The sequence below is a fragment of the Mixophyes fleayi genome, chromosome 2 (genome assembly GCF_038048845.1).
Source record: "Mixophyes fleayi isolate aMixFle1 chromosome 2, aMixFle1.hap1, whole genome shotgun sequence".
Lineage (NCBI taxonomy): Eukaryota > Metazoa > Chordata > Amphibia > Anura > Limnodynastidae > Mixophyes > Mixophyes fleayi.
In genome coordinates, this window is record NC_134403.1 from 180,792,591 (window position 1) to 180,813,768 (window position 21,178).

General features: G+C 38.8%; 2 protein-coding genes across 2 annotated transcripts in view; one reads left to right on the forward strand and one right to left on the reverse strand.

The window, feature by feature from the left end:
• The window catches only part of GLOD4 (glyoxalase domain containing 4), a 33,323-nt gene extending 24,075 nt beyond the window's left edge, over nt 1–9,248 (reverse strand). The window contains exons 1-3 of the mRNA XM_075195045.1: nt 9,097–9,248; nt 4,759–4,808; nt 2,393–2,513 (exon numbers count right to left, since the gene is read on the reverse strand). Of these exons, the coding sequence (XP_075051146.1) occupies nt 2,393–2,513; nt 4,759–4,808; nt 9,097–9,186 (261 nt within the window). The 5' untranslated portion in view covers nt 9,187–9,248. The remainder of the gene's footprint in view (nt 1–2,392; nt 2,514–4,758; nt 4,809–9,096) is intronic.
• A 235-nt stretch (nt 9,249–9,483) lies between these two features.
• Nucleotides 9,484–15,716, forward strand: MRM3 (mitochondrial rRNA methyltransferase 3). Its single transcript, XM_075195044.1, has 4 exons — nt 9,484–9,837; nt 11,583–11,827; nt 12,656–12,823; nt 14,307–15,716. Exons 1-4 carry the CDS (start codon nt 9,506–9,508, stop codon nt 14,837–14,839), a joined length of 1,278 nt encoding a protein of 425 aa, XP_075051145.1. The 5' UTR covers nt 9,484–9,505; the 3' UTR covers nt 14,840–15,716.
• The last annotated feature ends 5,462 nt before the right edge of the window (nt 15,717–21,178 follow it).

The window sequence follows — 21,178 nt, forward strand, 5'->3', positions numbered from 1 at the left end:
ATAGTACTTTTTGCAAAGCTCATTGTATCATAATTAGAGAATCTATGAAAACCTTGAAGTTGCTGTCAAACAGAAGTAAGCTTGAGGAACAGCTCCCTTACGCCTCCTGTGGCTCTCCAGTTTATGTGTAACTAAAAGTCCCAACATGCCCAACAACAGGCTGGAAGGTATACTGAGATGTCTAGCTCCACAGCAGCTGGAGAGATACAGGGTGTCGGGGTATGTTACTAAAGTCCTCTGTGGATCAGCCGGATGCTGTCTGTTACCTGCCCTGCAGTGGCTGTCTGCCGATACCACCGCCACGGTCAGAGTAGTCAAGGAACAAACCTTCTCAGTCACTATGGAAATGAAGGATGTCATGCAGTTTCCCGTGAGGTACAAATGTATACATGCAGCTCGACTCTTTATTTGCAACATAGCGAGCGCCAGTATCAAACAATGCTATATACAGGGCCGCCAAGAGAAATTCAGGGTACAGTAAACTTTTGGGGCCCCTCCTCCATAGATGAGCAGGAAATAAATTGTGTGTCAAAAAGGTTGCGACCACATTATGTTGGGGGCTTGGTTAACATGGGGCGTTGATACATAAATTACAATAAAACATTACATTTATCACGCCCTCCCCAGCTACATCCTGCCACCCCCAGCCCACTGTACTTATCTAAGCTTCTGGTGCTGCTGACATCCATCAGGGTGGAAATTTCCCCTAGAGAGAGCAGGGAAGCTCTTAGTCACCAAATCTTGTGAGACTTAGAGCTCCTCGGCTTGCTCTGCAGACTGTGTCCTGTCCGGCAATTGGAAGCAGCTATCAACTCCCTCCCCCTAACCAGAGCTGGACTAAGGCTCAGGGCACTTAAGACAGGGTTACCCCTATGATGTAATATGGTTATCATTTTAGACAAATACACAGGCAATACTGTGTGCACTACTGCTAGGTGCGCACAAGCTCTGCCTTCACAAGCAGTACAGTGTGAAGCAAGACATACCTCCCAACTGTCCTTGCAGTCCGACCAAATCCTGACTAAGCGAGACAGTCACCCAAATTCGAGACTGCCCCACCAAATTCAGGACAGTTGGCAGACTGTCCTGCTGTCCCCTACTTGTTCTTGTTGCTTTCACTACCTGTGGCTGCTGGTTTCTTTAGATCAGTTGCTGCTTGTTTGGAACCTAGAATTTTGAGGGACCTATCTGGGAAAAAAATGGGTACATGAAATTTAGAAAATTCCAACCGGCTCAGGTGTAAAACCAAAATCACCATGTTTAATAATTAGGCCTCTCTCCAGCCCCAACATTAAAATAATAGTATTCGCAGTTGACAACCTATTTCCCTCCCTCCAAATAGCTCCAGTAAAATAATAGCATTTACATTGAATAAATATAACAATTTTCCCCAACCATCCCGGCATTAAATTATTTAGTCGCATTTAATAAATAACCCTCATCCCCAAACTCAGCCCCGCATTCAATCAATAGCCCCCAACCACCCCAGCTTTAAATTAAAGGTCTCATCATTCAATCTTAAATTAATAAGCCCCACTAATAAATTAAATTGCCCCACCATCACCGCACAAATAAAATAGCAGGCATTAAATAATCCTCCGCCTTCTCTCACACATTACATTAAAATAACCCCCCTACCTTCTCTCACACTTTATATTAACAACTCCCCCCTTTGCCTCATACATTATAATAACATACCACCCCCAACTCTTCCCTCACACTTACTTTGTTCCATCTGTGTAGGAGACTCATCTGCCTGCCTTTGGTGCTGCTCTGGCCACATGGGACGGCACCTGTTATGTGGTGCGCATCCCATGTGACTCCTGTCTCCGACAGGATAGAAGGAGGTCACACATAGGGGGGAGGGCGAAGGAAGCTGGTCTCGGAGGAGGGGACGTCCACCAATCACTACAGTGTCCCCCCCTTGAGAGGATCTAGGACCTGACATAAGGGGGAGAGGGGTTTGTGCCCACGGTCACCATGTCGTGTCACCCAATGGGGAAAAACAAAAAAATGCGCTGCCCGGAGGTTCTATTGCTCGGGCGGCTGGCCGGCCAGATTGGCCCGTCTAGCCATGGGCCCTTCCATTTGTTCCTGTTATTTATAAGGTTGTGTGCTAGCTGTTCTTGCATTGACTGCATCTAGTTTATACCTTTGTGACCGGTGTTCAAAATATAGACACTCTGTTTCATTTACCTTACTCTCTGTGGTCTTCATACTGGGAACCCTAACAAGTAACACTTATGCTATTGTGTTAAGGTGCTCAATTGCATATAAGGAAATGTTTTAAGGAGCAGCTACTTACGGCGAACTAGAATCAATACCTACATTCTTAAAACCCAACAAATGTTCTATGTAATCAACTAAAGAAAACAAGAGGAATCATACATACCAAAAAATCATTCCCTAGGCGGTACTCCCCAACTCCATAGTTGTAGGTAAGTTCAACAACAAAGTGGCTGTCTTCAGATCCATATCCTATCATAGTTTTACTCCATTTTCCATCATATGGGCTGAAAAATAAATTCAATAAATTGGATTAATACCTACTACAACAGTAAACATCATACCGACTACAACAAGAAAAGATGGGAAGTCTAAAAAAGGACCTGTTCCTTCTGAGACCCACAATTGTTAACTACAGGCCATTCAAAGCCTAGGGCATGACAGCACTCCTCACTGGCCTAAAGCACTGATTTAGACTCGGGGCTGCAGTCGCAGTAATTAGCATACAGTGATGGCCAAAAATTTTGAGAATGACACAAGTATTTGTTTTCACAAAGTTTGCTGCTTCACTGTTTTTAGACCTTTTTGTCAGATGTTGCTGTGGTATGCTGAAGTAAAATTACAAGCATTTCATAAGTGTCAAAGGCTTTTATTCACAATTACATTAAGTTTATGCAAAGAGTCAATATTTGCAGTGTTGACCCTTCTTTTTAAAGACCTCTGGAATTCGCCCTGGAATGTTGTCAATCAACTTCTGGGCCACAGACTGACTGATGGTCGCCCATTCTTGCCTAATCAATGCTTGGAGCTTGTCAGAATTTGTGGGTTTTTGTTGTCCATCCGCCTCTTGAGGATTGACAACAAGTTCTCAATGGGATTAAGGTTTGGGGAGTTTCCAGGCCATGGACTCAAAATTTTGATGTTTTGATCCCCGAGCCACTTAGTTATCACTTTTGCCTTATGGCAAGGTGCTCCATCATGCTGGAAAAGGCATTGTTCATCACCAAACTGTTCTTGGATGGTTGGGAGAAGTTGCTCTTGGAGGATGTTTTGGTACCATTCTTTATTAATGGCTGTGTTGTTAGGCAAAATTGCGAGTGAACCCACTCCCTTGGCTGAGAAGCAAGCCCACACATGAATGGTCTCAGAATGCTTTACTGTTGGCATGACACAGGACTAATGGTAGCGCTCACCTTCCCTTCTCCGGACAAGCGTTTTTCCAGATGCCCCAAACAATGTGAAAGGGTATTCGTCAGAGAAAATGACTTTACCCCAGTCCGCAGCAGTCCAATCCCTGTACATTTTGCAGAATATCAGTCTGTCCCTGATGATTTTCTTGGAGAGAAGAGGCTTCTCTGCAGGCCTTCTTGACACCAGCCAACCTCCAAAAGTCTTCCCCTCACTTTGCATGCAGATGCACTCACACCTGCCTGACGCCATTCCTGAGCAAGCTCTGCACTGGTGGTGCCCCGATTCCGCAGTTGAATCAACTTTAGGAGACGGTCTGGTGCTTATTGGATGTTCTTGAGCGCCCTGAAGCCTTCTTCACAACTACTAAACCTCTCTCCTTGAAGTTCTTGATGATCCGATAAATGGTTGATTTAGGTGCAATATTACTAGCAGAAATATCCTTGCCTGTGAAAACCTCTTTGTGCAAAGCAATGATGACTGCATGTGTTTCCTTGCAGGTAACCATGGTTAACAGAGGAAGAACAATGATTTCAAGCACCACCCTCCTTTTAAAGCTTCCAGTCTGTTATTCTAACTCAATTAGCATGACAGAGTGATCTCCAGGCTTGTCCTCCTGAACACTCTCACCTGTGTTAATGAGAGAATCACTGACCTGATGTCAGCTGGTCCTTTTGTAGAAGGGCTGAAATCCAATGGAAGTTATGTTTTTGGGATAAAGTTCACTGTAATGGCAAAGATCACTCTTCATGACATTCTAGAGTATATGCAAATTGCCATCACAAAAACTGAGGCAGCAGACTTTGTGAATCATAATATTTGTGTCATTCTCAAAACTTTTGGCCATGACTGTACAAGCCGTGCTGTTTAACTTTTTATGTAGGCCAATTAGCATGTTAATATCCCAACCTGACAGAGCTTTACCGGCAAGAGGAGTTAACCTGTCTCAGAAATACTTCTTTATAGGCTTACATCAACAAGATGACACAGGCTCATAACATTTAAACACATAGCTGCAAACTGAAAAGTATAATATATATGTATAAATAATACTTGGCAACTTTTTTTTTTTTAATCTCCGGAGGGGAGGTGAGAGGGGACCAAAATGACACAATTTGCAAAGAAACGCGTCATAGAGGCTCCCATGAGATGTGTGAGAATGGCCTGCTTTCCTGGGAGTCCAACTATAGTATAAAAAGTATATAAAATACATATATAGTACAAAACTATGTGAAAACCAAAACAATGGGCCTTTGTATACCAAAAACTTTCAATGTATATGTATAGTTAATAAATGACTCCATTTCACAGTGTAAGAGGTTAAGATTAACTATTTTTCCATACCCATTGCAAGTGGCTTTGCAACCTTCTTCAAATTCTTCATGCCGTAAACTCTAAAACAAAAATTATATATGACATTTTAATATTTACCAGGCACCACCACAAGTACGACAAGAAACCACTATTAATACAGTATAAAGCTATTCTAAATTAACTTTAAAAAGCTGGATCTGTCTTAGGTATCACTTGTGTACATGTACAACAGGTTATAAAACTCTGATCTCACAAATGCAAACACAGTCGAAGGTGAATAAGATTTTGTTGTTTTATTGAGGTCACCTAACTCCATCCAAAACAAAATGTTTAGGTTTGGGTGGAGCTTTCCTTTTAGTGTATTGGTTTACTCAGCTGGACAAACCTGTGAAATGTACATTTTTATCAGCTGGTTTATATGCAAGTCATTTAATCTCGGTATGAATGTCAACACATTAAGGCTCATTGTATTTAGATGCAACACTTGCACTGAACCCAAACAACCACCCAGTGATTAGCTTTTACCAATCTAGTGCAAATTTTAAACCAGAATGAAATGAAGCAGGCCACACACACACATTGCTAGATCCTGCTGCAATGACAGGGTCAATGTCTAATTTGGTCAAATACGTGGCAAAATTGAGCTCATTAACTTCTGATATGAGTTAGGAGCCAGCTTGTTCTGTTAAGAAACCATGGGAGTAGACTACCCATTGAAATCTATAGAAAGCAACACAACATGTTTGGCGCTAGCAGTAAATTTGGAGGCCACTAGCATTTGCCCAGCCCTTCTGTTACAGATGAATGACAGAAAAATACTGCACACATTTAGAATTAAATATGCACTTTTATTGCCAATCTATGACTGATTCTAAAAGCCTGTTGCAAATTTTTAGGAAAAGTGACACATTTCTGGGACAATTTCGGGTACAAAACACGCACAATCAACAGCAGACCTGGTGTAAGATGAAATGCTTTCAAAAAGGCAATAAAATCAAATAAAAAAAACTTGAGAAATTGATAGTTATTCAACATTTCTATAAGTGTCGCAATGGCCTATTTCTGCTGTTCTTCAGTTTAGATTCATGTTCCCCATCCCTAAACCCCAAGTTGCTCTTTGCTAATAAATTGAAGTATACAAAGGAAAATTGTTGATCTAATGGGACATTCAATTAATGATTTCATACTGTGTGTCAATGTCAGAGAAATGTACTCTCTTTACGGAGTAGCCCCTTGTATGTGGATTTACAAAAAGCTCATTTCAAATTGTCTGCATTCAGTAATTCAACCTAGATACGGAAGATCCAAAACAAAACATAACCATTTCCTTCTGTCATTGCTTGAACACAGAATATCTCATAGAAGATATAGCACATACTGGGCCCGATTCATTAAGGAGAGTAAGGCACAAAAGGAGCAACTTTTCTCCTGGACAAAACCATGTTACAATGCAAGAGGTGCAAATTAGTTTATTATTTTGCACATAAGTTAAATATTGGCTGTTTTTTCATGTAGCACACAAATACTTGATAGCTTAATTTTTACACTGGAATTTAAAGTTGATCTAGGACACGCCCTACCCAAACTATTAATCTGCCCTCACATTTTAACTTTACCTCTCCCTCCAACATAGTTTTGCCAAGGTGAAAAGTTACTCCTTTTTTAGCTTTACTTTCCATAATTAATCAGGCCCACTGTATTCATCTCAAGGAGAAGCAGAACACTTGTTTTTGCTATACTTGAAATATTTACATCTGTTTATACTTTGTTTTGTAGATGCCTTTGTTAATGTCAGGTTTGCAACTACCGGGAAAGTTGAACCGTAATACATTGAGTTGTTATAGAACCTTTTGTTAAATGGTCCATACAAAGTTAAAGCTTCTTCTGTAAAACACTGCCTTCAGTTCTAAATGCTCCTTTCCTCCTGATTGTGACACATAACCTCATTTACAAATCACATTTAATGTGCACCACATAATGATTTGGGTTTGCACCGATGTGATTCTAAGGCCAACTCTGTGAACTTCAAGGTGCACGCTTACATTTCAGTCTTAAGAGACGCCTTCACAAACTGGATGTGCACTTAGGTATGCAGGGAATTAGAAGTGTGTAAGCTGGGCACAGACCTATGTAATCTTACTTCAGATACAATTTCTGTAACAATATCACTAACGATTGAAAGTCCTGATGACTATGCTGATTCATGCGTGCATAACTACACAATTTACCTTCAGATCTGTGATCTTCATCTGTCATTGGATATACTATACTTTAATCAGGCATCAGCTCAAAAGCACTCAGGAGTCATAGGGAAGCCTTTATTATTAGTCATGTGCTCACACACCTGAACTTGCATTAATATAGGCAATGACCTATTCTGCTCTCCCTGATCTTATTATATTGTATGACCACATATTTAGCTACCAAGGTCTGCTAAGTGTGAAGCATATCTTTTTGATTACATGTATTGTTCATAGATTACAACTAAACCAAATGACCAGTTTATAAGGTACACATACATGCCTTTCCTGAAATTCCATAGGAGAGCATCATAGGTTCAGACAATGCAATTTAAAGCAGATAGGCATATACCAAGGATTATGTTTGCCCAATTCAGAAGGAGAAAGGACAAGTCATAACCTGACTGAACACTGCATGATTGTAGACTTCAGACAGGAGAGGAACAATGGTGGTTTTTCATGCACAGCAGTGTCCTGGGTAAATGGAAAATGAGCCACCACCACTGAAATAACACCCTGTGTCCAGTAATTTTGTAATCAAAAATAAACAGTAAGTGAAAGAAGCCGTGGAAGTGGACACAACTTGTGCAGACCAATAGCAGACTGCAGTAAGTCAACAAAGTACAACAGTAATCCTGAATGAGGAACAAATCAGAATGCACATCACAGGTGGTGTATGGCAGCAGAAAATCCCACAAACTTCCTCACCCATCAGTGAGAAACAAAAAAAGATGTGGTTGCAATGGAGTAAGCTAAAGATACTGAACATTGGAGGATTGCAAAAGGGCAACCTGGCCGAGTTTCTGCCGTTTCAATTTAATGGGAGGACCAGGATCTGGCAAAAGAATCAACTCAATCCACCCTGAATGATGTCAACAATGCAGGCTAATGATTGTGGTAGGGTATTTTCATTGGGTCCCTTGAAAGGAAAAGGGCATTGGTTAAATGCCACAGGATATCTAAACATCTTAGTTGGGTAGGCGAGTCTCTTTGCAGCACTAGAGTACCCATTAATAAATTGGCCTTTTTTTTTTTTAGCAAGACATTGCTCTATAACTCAGACAAACAGGTTCTAGTACATTTTAGCGTTGCCTCCCTCAGTTTCAAGACCTCTAACCAATAAACTGTGGATCAAGATGAAACGCTATTCAGAGAGTAGAGATCCATCTTCAGCAAGAATGTGCCTATACTTTGGACACTTCCTTGAGTCTATGTCCTGACAAATCTGGCTGCTCTAAGAGCAAATAGAAGAGATTCTCATTATTAGGTAGATGTAACTAAAATGTTTCCACACTATATACAGATCATTTGATGTGCACAATGTATACCTAGTTTTTAGATATTTGTATGAGTGCATATTATTGTGGGCTAAGAAGTGCAGTTTAAGTTAAACTTTCAGTATCTTATCCCTCTTACTGAATAAAACCAATATAATTCCTCCAGCTTGCATTAATTGCTCCCATAAGCAGTATTCATAAAAACACAGCATTAGTGGTGAACATGAACTGCATCATTTTATTTTTTAATATGTAAACACTAATGTCATTAACTTCTATGTACAAGGAGATTTTCACTTGCGGATAGGCTATGTATTTACTGAAATGAATTGTAGAAAGCATACTGCTTTCTCTGCATTTTGTAAAGCAAAACAAAGAATGGTATTTACTTCTGGTCGCAGAGTGGAGCATCCTTATTCTCTCAGTTAAATCAAATCTTCTTAAAAATGTATTGTCAAAAGAAATCATTTTAGAGTCAACTAGAATTTTCTTTGTAAATTATTTAGCTACCTTGTTGTAACAAAAAGGTGCAATAATTGGCTAGTTCAGGAACGAATAAAACATAATCATTGTCTGGGTTTTAATCTTATGACTTTGGGTGTGGTTATTAACAATATTAGCATTCCCTGCATAAATACCATAAAATAAAGCAGATTTGTTTCATATGGTCACCATTCCCATTGCTCCTATAACTGCAGCTGCAGAAAAGGCTTAGGTGATGCTTGTACTATAAGTACTGCTTGTGTTGAAGATGTGTAGGCTGCGAACATGGAACACACCCGATATACCGCATGTCAGGGAAACAGTAATACAGGCAGCTATGGCCAGGACTCTGGAGAGAGTCTTCTCACCTTCATTCCGAGAACATCTCTGAAAAACCGGGCAGTCTGGGTCCTGTCACTCACTTTGAGGACATAGTGCAGAGCTCTCCTGCTTCCCATGCTTACTGACAGTCCTTAAAACAAAATACAGAATTTGGCACAGAGCCTGCGCCTTTTGATGACGTAATACACTCTTCACCATAGAAACGAAACACTAACTCTTTCTGAGGTTTTTATTACTTTGTGTGCTGAATGTATATGTTTCATTAAAGAGAAGGGGAGTTATGTACAATGACCAGCGAGTCTGTGTGGTACTGTTACAACACATAAAACAGAACAAAATACTATCGCATACATGAACTATATTCCGCCAACCACAACATGGCGACCGAGGATCCTCCGTGACGTCACTACAAGGCGCCAGTAGTAGAGGCTGAAGATGGCTGCGCTCATGAGAAGTGTGTTGAGTTGCAGTAGGGTGACATCGGTTCTGTTCCCCGTCAGTGTGCAGGTGAAGCGGAATGTGCGAGCGTTGCGCAGGACTCCGGTGCGGGTCATCCCCCCGGACAGCGAGCGGCGACATCCAGAGCAGACAACAAAAGACGTGAAGAAGCAGCAGCCGGTTCGGGCATCAGACACACAACATGTGCCTTTCAATCAGAACTGGAAACAGAAACCCGTGGATAAACTGGATAAACTGGATAAACCCGAGCAGCTCCAGACACAAGAGCTTAAGTATGAGCGGGCCATAGCTGGTGATAAGAGGCTCAGGTAACACAAGAGAAATCACTAGTGTCCTGTTGAAAAGTACATGTTGTATATTAATCCCCTAATGTAGGCATATCAACAATAGTTCATCCAGCTTCCTTCAAACACTGAGCATATTCACCAATATTTATGAGCACTATAGTAATGCGTTATAAGCTGTTCTTTAGGACCAAGGTCAAACACTGCCCTAGACCGGTGGTCCTCAACTCTTTACAGCACTGCATGGGTTACATCTATTCGTTTTACACATGATGTCACTGCTTGTCATGAGCAGACCTTTCAGTTTTATTAGTTGCAACAGTGCTTGAGAGAGGATAAACGCATTTACAACAGCCTACCTCATTTTTGACAATTTCACTCTGTGACACTCCCTTACCTAACTTGCTATATGAGGTTGTGGGTATCCCACCAGTTACCTGTAGCTGATAGCTAACTCATGCTGGTGACTCAATCAGCCCATAGCTTTTTTTAATACAGATTGTAAATAGCACTCAAGATAACTCTATTGATGAGCTATGGTAGGATTGCAGTACTCACACGTGTCCTCCAGCATTAGGCTATGTACATACTACAGAATTTTCCTGCCAATGTGTTACCTACAATGATTTTACCTACGACTGAATTTCCAATCAGTCTGCCGATTCATGTGTATACACTATACACGATTTACCTTCTGATCTGTGCTCTTCATCTGGTCCAAGAGCAGTGTAGTCGGTCATTCCTGTCACACCAGTTATAAAACACGAAAAAACTTTTGACTTTTCCACAATGTCATTATAAATTTTGTTAGCTTCTGTGACTCTGAAACACAATATTCTGTCTCCGAACGGATTAATATACCTACAGCACAGTGACAGGTTCCTACTTTCTCAGGGCAGACAGTCATGTGAGTCCATACACACTGCAGGGTCGGAACGAGATTTTTAAACAGAACCAGAACGAGCAATCCAATGAAAAGACGATCGGTACTTTGAAACGAGTCTCGTTCATCGTGCAAGTATACACACTAATGCGATATTGGGCCAAACGGTTGTTTGGTCTGATAATTGGCTGAAAAACCTGTAGTACAATTGGTGGATTGCATATATGTTGTTATTAGTGCTAAAGATTATTGATCAAAACCAGTGGTCGACTGGAAATATAGAAGTGGCAATATGGAATATTTAATGGGAATGTAAGTGTTCGAAATTTGATAGTTTTACAAAAGAAGAAGTGACTGTCTGGCATACCATCCTATACAAGCCCACTTTGACCACTGATGAAAACTATATGTAAGCTGTTTGGAAACTCTAAGCTACTAAGATATGGTCTGATGTTGTTACCCCACAAGGACTGATGGGTGAGTTAAGACAACTAAGCAACTGATAACCGAGTGTGTGGTTATTGACTGATTGTCACTACAAGGGGCCCTTGTCATATGGCCTTTGTTCCCAAGCTCTAAACAACCATATCTCTACAATTTAATTTTTTCAGCATGGTTGTTGTCAGTTTGGTCACAGATGCTGGCATATAGGGATCGGGATCTGTTTGTGTATAACATTAAGAAATCATATGAATGATATAAAGATTCTAAAACAGGGATTGTGCAATATCTTACCTCACTAAACCATTTTCCCTGTTGATAGTACATTACACTTTACACTCTTTCTCATTTTGCCCACAATACTCTAATAGAACCTGTTTAATTGATTAAATAATCTAATTTTTCCTTTTCTTCTTTTTTTTTTTTTTTTATAACTAAAATACAGCAAAGTAGTTACAATTGCAAAGTCCAGAAAATTTCGAGATCGTCACGGACAGGTTTTGTTGGAAGGCCAAAGGCTGCTGGTGGATGCTTTGGAGGCTGGTGCTGTCTTGCAAACTCTCTTCTTTAGCAGACTTGATCAGCTAAAGGTTTTGCCTATTGAAAAACTTAGGAGGACAAATCTCATCAAAGTAAAGTTTGAAGATATTAAGATATGGTCTGATGTTGTTGCCCCACAAGGACTGATGGGTGAGTTAAGACAGAATAGAAGTATTCCATTGTCATGTGTGTCTGTTTATAAAGAGTACCATTAACTGTATTTGTATTGTAGCTGCACAAATTGCATTAAAATTTTTAATTTGAGATCAAACTGAGAGGAACTTGGCTCACATGTAAATAGTGATTGTGTGTCCTTCTGGACAACCAATCACAAATTAGACACATGGGGAACGCTCTGATCAAATTCACATTTTTTATACCTGTATTCCATAGGTTGAATTAATTTAATTAAAATGGCTGATAAGAATCATTAAAATGCATTTTTGAAACTGTTTAATATTAAGATATTTACTAAAATAAAAAGCTTGTGTCTAAAAATAAATAAGACTTTGATCCTCTGCACTCTGTGTGCAAACTGTACAACATATATATAAAATTTGCTTGGGTGCTAAAGTGATTTCTGATTAAATTGACAATGTGTGAAAAAGTTGGCCTCATTATCTGCAAATTTGGTTTTGTCCCCTGGACAAAATATCTTGTATAAAACGGCAGCAACAGTAATGCCCACTAATAAGCCACAGTAATTGTGTGTCTGCCATTGCCATTCTCCGCCTCCTAAATTAAGTTGCTTATTTTGCCTAATGGTAGAGCAACCATTAGGCAGGCTGCTGAGAACTTGAGCTTCATGAACATTTAGCAGGAACCCAGAGTAGTGGAGTTGGAGCAGGACCGGAAACCTTCGTTTCCATTAAAATAATTGCAGTTATAATATTTTTTGGGCAGAAATACGAATTTTGTTCTATTTATTAGTGCAATGTTATAATGAATTTTAACATTCACATTTTAAATCCTCCACAGGAATTTTTGGAAGACCTGACCATGTAAAGATGAAATATCCTGAAACACAACTGAAGAACACAATACCACTATCACTCATTTGTGACAATATCCGTGATCCTGGAAATCTGGGAACCATACTGAGATGTGCAGCAGCTGCTGGCTGTAATAAAGTCTTGCTCACAAAAGGTATAGTAGCTTATATGGGTCTGAGCCAGTGCAGGTACTATGTGAAATGTTTGTGTTCTACAGGAACATGTATCCACTAATATATGTTATTCATATAGAGATAAGATCATCACTGCAACACTATGTGGGCCTCATTTAGAGTCGGACGCAATTTACACTGAAATCGTAAGTGTAAATTGCATTCCGTAATTTACACAGTATTTAGAGTGGAACGGATCTTTAGATCTGTCCGACTTAGAATAATACTGTGCAAATTGCACAAACACGCCTCTTTATCTGCCTAATAAGCCGGCTTGCAAGTGTATCATACACAGCGCCCTGTAAAGCAGGTAATTAAATATAAAAAAATGATGTAAAAAAACAAAATTGTTCTTTTTCCCCCCAGACAGCACAAGGGTTGGTTATGCTATTTGGGAGGGAGGGGGTGCACACCCTTTTTTTTAAAAAAAAAGATTATTTTTTTTTATTTTTATAAATACATCAAGGTCTCTTGCACCAGCAAAAGACACATCTCCTAGAGATCTATCTGCATTTGCTTCCAATTGGCATTTCAAGTGCGTGAACATGCCTTTACATTGCTAAGCTTGCCCACCACTTCCCCCGTTGCACCTCTCTGCACTTAAGAGAAGGATCTTTGGGCAAAAGTGCTTTTTGCCGCAAACAGAAGGACTTGCGTCCGACTCTAAATCAGGCCCTGTGTGTATTCAACTGTCTACCTGTGTTTCTGTGCACTCACGTTGTTTTGTTTGAAGTACAATAATTGCCTTTGCAATTGTAGGGAGAGGCCATAATGACCACCACCTGCCTAAGGGGAAGCCAAGTTTGCATAGGCAGCCATTTCAGCTACCAGGAGGTAGTTGTAAGTGTATGACAAAAGGAGAGAAGTGGTTGCCTTAACTTAATAAAATGATTATTAGGGCATCAGGTTTTAGATAATGCGCCAATGTTAAGTTTCTTATATCGTTTTATGTAGAATTCAATCCTACTGCTTGCTCTATACTTTAGGCTTCAATGCTTGGAGAATTTTGAAATTATATATACAATATACCAGAGAAACTGGTTGATGGATTATCACAGTTCAACTAGTTGGGTGAAGTGAGCCTAAGTTTTAAAAATTTTTGATTTATCAACTAACTGAACTCAGATTATTAAATGGACTGAATAGTGATCATTAATAGTTTCTAATTCAGAAAATTGGAGCCGAGACATGAATGTAGAATTGAGCTGGTATATATAATACACATCTGATGTCACAAGGTCAGAGATGGGCTCAATGCTTAGTGGGCATTTGTACGTGAATTCTGGCCGGCTAATGGAGCTATAGGACATTGCACCTATTTTAAAAAGTTTAACGATGGGAAATGCTTATCAGAGACCCCTTAGGTGTGAAGAAATCTAGTACCCAGCAGACATTGTATACTATCTGTTTTGTGCTTTAGATCAATGGGGGTTTTATTAATTATTCCTCTATGTGTATTTCCAGGCTGTGTGGATGCATGGGAACCAAAAGTTATCAGAGCTGGCATGGGAGCTCACTTTCGCATGCCAATAATCACCAGTTTGGAATGGGATACTATCTCGAATTATCTGTCGGAGGATATCAGAGTTTTTGTGGCAGATAACTTCTGGCAAAACATCTCTAATGAGACTGTATGTACTTCTGAAAAAGCTATTGACTATGGCTGGATTTCCACTGATCCTAGAAGACTACAGGAAATTAAAGACGATGAGTGTTATTCATCAAGTGATGAGGAAGATGGACAGAATAAGAAAGAGCTGGAGATGCCTGACGTTCCCATACAAAGTTATCATGAACAATGGGCAAGGGGCCCAAGTGCACTTGTGATTGGAGGAGAGACACATGGCTTGAGTTTGGAGTCACTGCAGCTAGCTGAAGGGTCTGGTGGTAGGAGACTGTATATTCCAATTGTGCCAGGTGTAGAAAGCTTAAACTCAGCCATGGCAGCAAGTATTCTCTTGTTTGAAGGAAAAAGACAGCTGCAGCTGAGAAGCTAACAAATGTATAAAATACAGTTCTTTGTAACAAACTTCTAAAGGGTATGCAAGAGTTGTTACATAGAAAAATTAAAGTGAACTTGCATATCAAATGTAACACTTTATTTCTGATAGGATGTTATTCAGATGTGGTAAAAGCCTGTGCCTCCTGTAAAGATGGTATAATTTTTCAATTGCTAGACCTTGCCTGTGGATGACATCCTGGGACTCTAGCAATCATGCCAGTTTGTGTGGTTGGGGAAATAAAAGTGGTAAATGAGATTTATTCCATTACAAACATTAGTTCTAGTATGGGAAAAAGAATTCAACACAATTGTACAAACTGCTCTGGTCCTTGACATCCATGTAGTCGGGAGCTACTACATAGTAATATTTTTTTGTCCCTCTTGTGCTTCCAAATTGTGGCACAATATAAAATATGCTGTCATAAAAGCAAACTTATTTTCTAAAATAAACACTTCTATAACAAAGTTTTATTATTATTTTTATTCCATGTGAATTTTGGAACTTTATCTTGGTGATTTTCAAATATGCTAGATAAGTATTTATAGCCTCATAATCAAGGGCTGAATATTGAATGGCATTTATTTTAATAGAATTTGGTCCTTGAATATGTAGTTAGAAAATACATACAGACAAAAAGAGCAAAGATACGACACCTACAACAGAAACATTCCAGAAATAGCTGCATAGGGGGTTGTTATATAAACATGGCACGTGTCTGATTTAATGCAATGTACATAGAATATGCATGTGAACTTTGCATTTTATACAGAAATGCAAAATTTAGCACGTCCTCCTGGGAGGAACTGGATGGATCAAGTCCAATACTCTCGATGCACTTCAAATGGGAAAGCCCATTGGAACCAAAGAAAAACTTTGGACCACACAAAAAAGTGACAGTACGTAGGACAGTCTTTGAAGTGGTGTTTTCACTCCCACCACTTTACACTTTTCCAGCAAAAGTAGAATCGGGTTCATCCCCATAACAAGGATGTTGGCAGGGACCCATGTATGTTTAAGATAAACTAATAGGAGCAATGAAAAGATCTGGCCACACACAGGTTTTGCCATTTTTTTAAAAGGATGTTGCTCTGTTATGGAAAAAATAGCTGCAAAAACCTAATAAAATTTTTGTTTATAAAACTGCTCATGAATGTTAACACCTGAAAAAAAAAACTCTTAAAGATTGAACCAAGTCAATACTACACACAATTGTTACAAGCCAAAGAGGTGTAAACTCATTAGCCACAATCATTGCTTTGTGCCATCTCCTGCAAGGAGACATTCCTGGAATGCTGGTTGATTGCACCCATAAATTTGACATTATATCTCATTTATTATTGTTTCTGTGCATTTTATCTGGTTGACAACCTGCATAGACATTACTATTAGGTAAAGTTTGGCACTCATGGTTCTAACAAACAGAGTGGTACAGGGCAGATCTTATACACTAAATCCTAAGGTCATTCAACAGTTTAAATGATCGTGGATTGGGTACTGTTTCCACAGCATGCATCTATTATACTACTTATAGATCACATGGAGGCATTCAGACATTAATCCATATAGGATAAATAATGGTAGCTGACGTGGTTAATTAGAGGAGATTCAATTTCATATGTAAATGTATATTTGGATTATCAATCACGTTATATCCTCTTAGATATCCCTGGGATGGCTATTACAGTATATCATCCAATTCTAACAAATTTGAAACATTCCCTTCCAAAAATTGAATGACTGAATGGTTCCCTTTTTAGGACAGGGAAGCATACATACAACAGGGGCAGTCAAAGCATTTGACAGATGCATATAAGGCCAATCCACCATTTCTACCTCTGCTGTGCAAACCAAAGATCATCACGTTCTTCAAAAGAAAAAGAGCATCCAAGTGGACTTTTAATTTCAGTAGTGTGGAGTTTACACAATGACAGGTTTGTTTTAATGCTTCAGGTAACAGACAAGTTAGATTTTTTTTCAAGATATTTAGAAGTTTATTCGAAAGATTCACGCAAGTAGTATTGTTAAAATTAAACTTTCTTCCTACTATTGAAGATAATTTGCATAGGAAATATGTCATGCATCTTGTTCTATTCTAGTTAATGCTGATCGTTTTGTAGACACTTTCTAAAAAAAACAACTACTTTTTGCATCATGTATAACTCCTTAAGAAGTAGACATGGGCTTCTATCTGTGCTCTCCAGTTGTGCAAGTGGTGTTTTTCTGAGTTTGTCTTTTATATCTTCTTTGAAGAATTCTGGCCCATCCCAATGGGGTTGAGGTCTGGACCTTGACTTTTCACTCTAGTTTATTTTCTCTTTCATCCATTCAGTTGTGGTGCTTAGGATCACTGTCGCATGATCGAGTTTCAGCTGTTGGACAGATAAACGAACGTTTTCTTCAAGAATACTCTGGTATAAAGAGATGTTCATGGTGAACTTAACATGAGGCATCCAAGTCCTGTGACTGGAAACCATCCCAATCATCACCCCTTCACCACTGTAGTTAGTTGCTGGTACAAGGTTCTTCTGCTGATATGCTGTGTCAGACAGGGCATTGTGCATTAATACCAAACAACAAAACTTTAATGTCTTCTGGCAAGAAGACATTTTTCCAGAAGTCTTGCACTTACCTTAGTTTTATAAAGGAAAAGTTTTTTTTTTTTAACATAGGTGCACTATCAACTCCTCATAAATATATACTGAGGTCCAAGGAGTATAGATTAAAACTTAACTTTTATTTGTATGTATAAAATATTTAGCGACATATAGAATCAATAAAATAATAAGTAAAAGTGTACAAACAATAGTGAGCTAAAACTGCTATCTGCACCTATCTTATCCTTATCATATAGAGAGCTATTGCTTATTAATATTCATTATCATATGCCAAAACACCTATTATAGATGTATAATTCAATAATTCCCTCTTATCTCAATATGAACTTCTATATAATCTTCTTATACATTTGTGAATGGGTATGAGATTTCCCAAGTTGTCAATTGTATCAGTGAGTAGCGCTACATTTCATAGGAGACTGTAGATGGTGAATTATCTGCCTAGCTGCAGCTCCAGACTAACTGTGGTTTGATGGAGCATGAATATATAAGCTGTTTCAAAATTACAAAGGAGTCGGTGCAGACGGTGAAAACTCAGACACGCGTTTCGCTAAGTCTGCTTAATCAGTCGCAAGCCTTGCATCTCCAAGATCATTGCAGATGTGGATTTTCCTTGACATTGTACAAATACAAAGCTTAGTGCACCTTACTGAACAATAGTGAAGTCCCTTCCTGATGATTAAACAAAGCAGTGCACCTTGCACTTTTATTAATCTGGAAGCAGAAGGGTGTACTTTTTCTTGTTGGTTTCTTATTAAGGACAAAGTAAAATCTGTTAAGGGCTATTTGTCTCGTGAGCTTAGATTTCTCACATTTTAAGGGGCGTATTCAATTGTTGCTCTGGCCGCCGGGAAAACGAGCGCTCTAAAACTATTACAGTTAATACGGTAATTACTCACTGAATTTCATCTCACAGCTCAGGAGCTGTGAGATGAAATTCAGCGAGTAAACTACCGTATTAACGGTTTTTACGCGCAATATTACTGTATCAACGGTAATAGTTTTAACGCGCTCGTTTTTCCGGCGGCCGGAGGAACAATTGAATACGCCCCTAAGACTTGGTGAGGACTTTCTTGCTAATTATGTCATTATACGTAAAAACACAGATTTGAAAGAAAGTGTAACATAGATTTGACCATGACAGCATTTGACCTAAAGGAACCAAGAATATTGATAGGTAATGTTTTTTTATATGGTAAGGATATCAATGATCTCTAAAAAAATTTTTCAAGATTAAATTACATTATTAAAAAAAATCTGATACTTTTAGACTGTAAGTTGAATATGGTAAAAAAAATACCAAACCAATTTTAAAAAACACTACCCCATAGCAGTGACATTTCAAACAAACTTAATTCTGTGATTATGAATTAGACAAAATTACTCAATATAATACTGTAGAGTTAAAGTAACTAATGTTATTGATGGAGTTAACTAGATGTTGTGAGTGCATCTAATTCATAAATACAAAAAAGAGAGTGTAATAGTTAATGGAAGTGTACAGATTTAGTTAGTTGTTTCAGGCAAATATTTAAGTCAGGCCTGCATGCCATTCATAGGTTGCATCTCTGATTATTTACAGTCAGATAATTTAGGAAAATAATTCAACGCAAATCTAGGCAATTACTGGTGCTCAAGGCCTGTCATTGCCCAATTGCTATCAGTTGTTAATGTGCTTTTCAGACACTAATGCCTAAAAACGGCATAAAAATAGGATGTGTTTCATATGGGTTTGTTCCCACCATTGCGTTCCGTCGTTGTAATGCCACACTTAAAATGTTAGTACCTGGCACAATCTATTTATCTAAATTAAGATCACATGGACAGCACATTAAAAATTCATCACTAAAATGTGTCTAACGGTCCCATTAGTTTTTATGTGTTTTACCAATTTTCCCAGCACACGTGTGAACAAGCACTCAGGTTTTGAAATTTTCTTAAAACAAGACTAACTAGAGAGGACATATGATAATGATGGGTCTTAAAGTCTTGCATTCAGTGTTATAATTTACATTCCTCAGTGCAGTTTCTATTTTTCATTGTAAATTTCTCCAGGAAAAGCTAAAAACGAAATTTTGTGATAAAAAAAAAAGAAGCTTCACTCTTGTGGACTTTTTTAGGGGTTAAATGTACAAAATAGATGTTCAGGCAACTGCCACATAACAAACCTGACGTGAGTGGCGAGGATAGCTTTTTGTGCTACTCTCTTTAACCCTGATGATGTGATTGGCTGTTTCTAAAGAACTCAGTACAGCCAGCACACCAAAGATGGAAGATGCTGTAGGGGAATTACTCAAGCAATTAAATATAAGGACTCTAAGAACCTTTACCTACCATGTCAGCGAGTATGGTAATAGTATGTGTGTGGTGGTGGGAGGAATCAAAAGGTTTTTTTTAGGTAACTGGGGGCATAATTATTTATAACTTTTAAGGTCAACAAGCCATTCAAATACATCGTCATTTTTTCAGGCAGTCAATGTAGGGAACAAAGTAACAATGTGGTAATAACAAGGTCAGTTAGCTATCAACCATGCTGCCTCATTCTGTATTTTCTCCCAGGGTTGCAACTCTTTTTATGGAATGATTTGGTAGATGGCATGTAGAGGTTAGGTGGCTTTAGTTTGAAATAGAGTAGAGCACTGCTTTGTCATGAATAGCATAGGCTTGATTTTGTTAGCGCTTTCTCTTATCCTTTGTTGATACTTTATAAATGGGCAGCACAGTGGCCTAGTGGTTAGCACTTCTTCCTCACAGCACTGGGTTCATGAGTTTGATTCCCGACCATGCCCTTATCTGTGTGGAGTTTGTATATTAACCCCGTGTTTGTGTCGGGTTCCTCCGGGTGCTCTGGTTTCCTCCCACACTCCAAAAACATACTAGTAGACTACTTTTAAAATGACCCTAGTCTGTCTCGGTGTGTGTTTGTGTGTGTATTTAGACTGTAAGCTTCAATGGGGCAGAGGATGAAGTGAGAGCTCTCTGGACAGTGCTGCGGCATTACTAGCGCTATATAAATAGATGATTAAGAAAAATAATTTTGAAAATGTATTTAGTAGTTTATTACACTGCACTATGTACTTCAAGATGCAACCACCAGGTGGCACAAGTACTGTACTGAATGTGTTATACAAGGTATAGTAGCCCACTGATTGAAATGCACCCTACAATTCCACATATGAAATATAATCATACAAATTATACACAGCATATTACACTTATCAGTTTCAAACAGATGGCACAATGGTTTTGATTGTGACCAGGACACTCTCTTTGTGCACTTTTTATGTTCTTCCCATGTTTGTGTGGGTTTCTTCCAATGCTCTGATTTCCTCCCATAGTCCAAAACATCCTAGTAAGTTAATTGGCTTCTGTCAAAATTAACCTGTGCATGTGTTCATGTGAATATGTAAGCACGAGGGGAAGGACAGTAAATAAAATAAATTAGGGTTGTGTGTTAACAATGAACACACATACATTTTTGTGTGTTTTTTGGATAATCGAGCAATCAATTGAATGGAAAAGAATGTATTTAAAAATGCAGCATGCTACACTGGAAAAAGGCCAACACACTACTCTATCAAGATGTTATTGACGTTATAGAGATTAATGTGTACTATTTTACATGCAATTTTCATCCATCCAAAACTCATGGAAACTAGATTATAAAAATAAAACACATGGGGGCACATTCAATTAGGTCCGTGATCACGGTAACGTG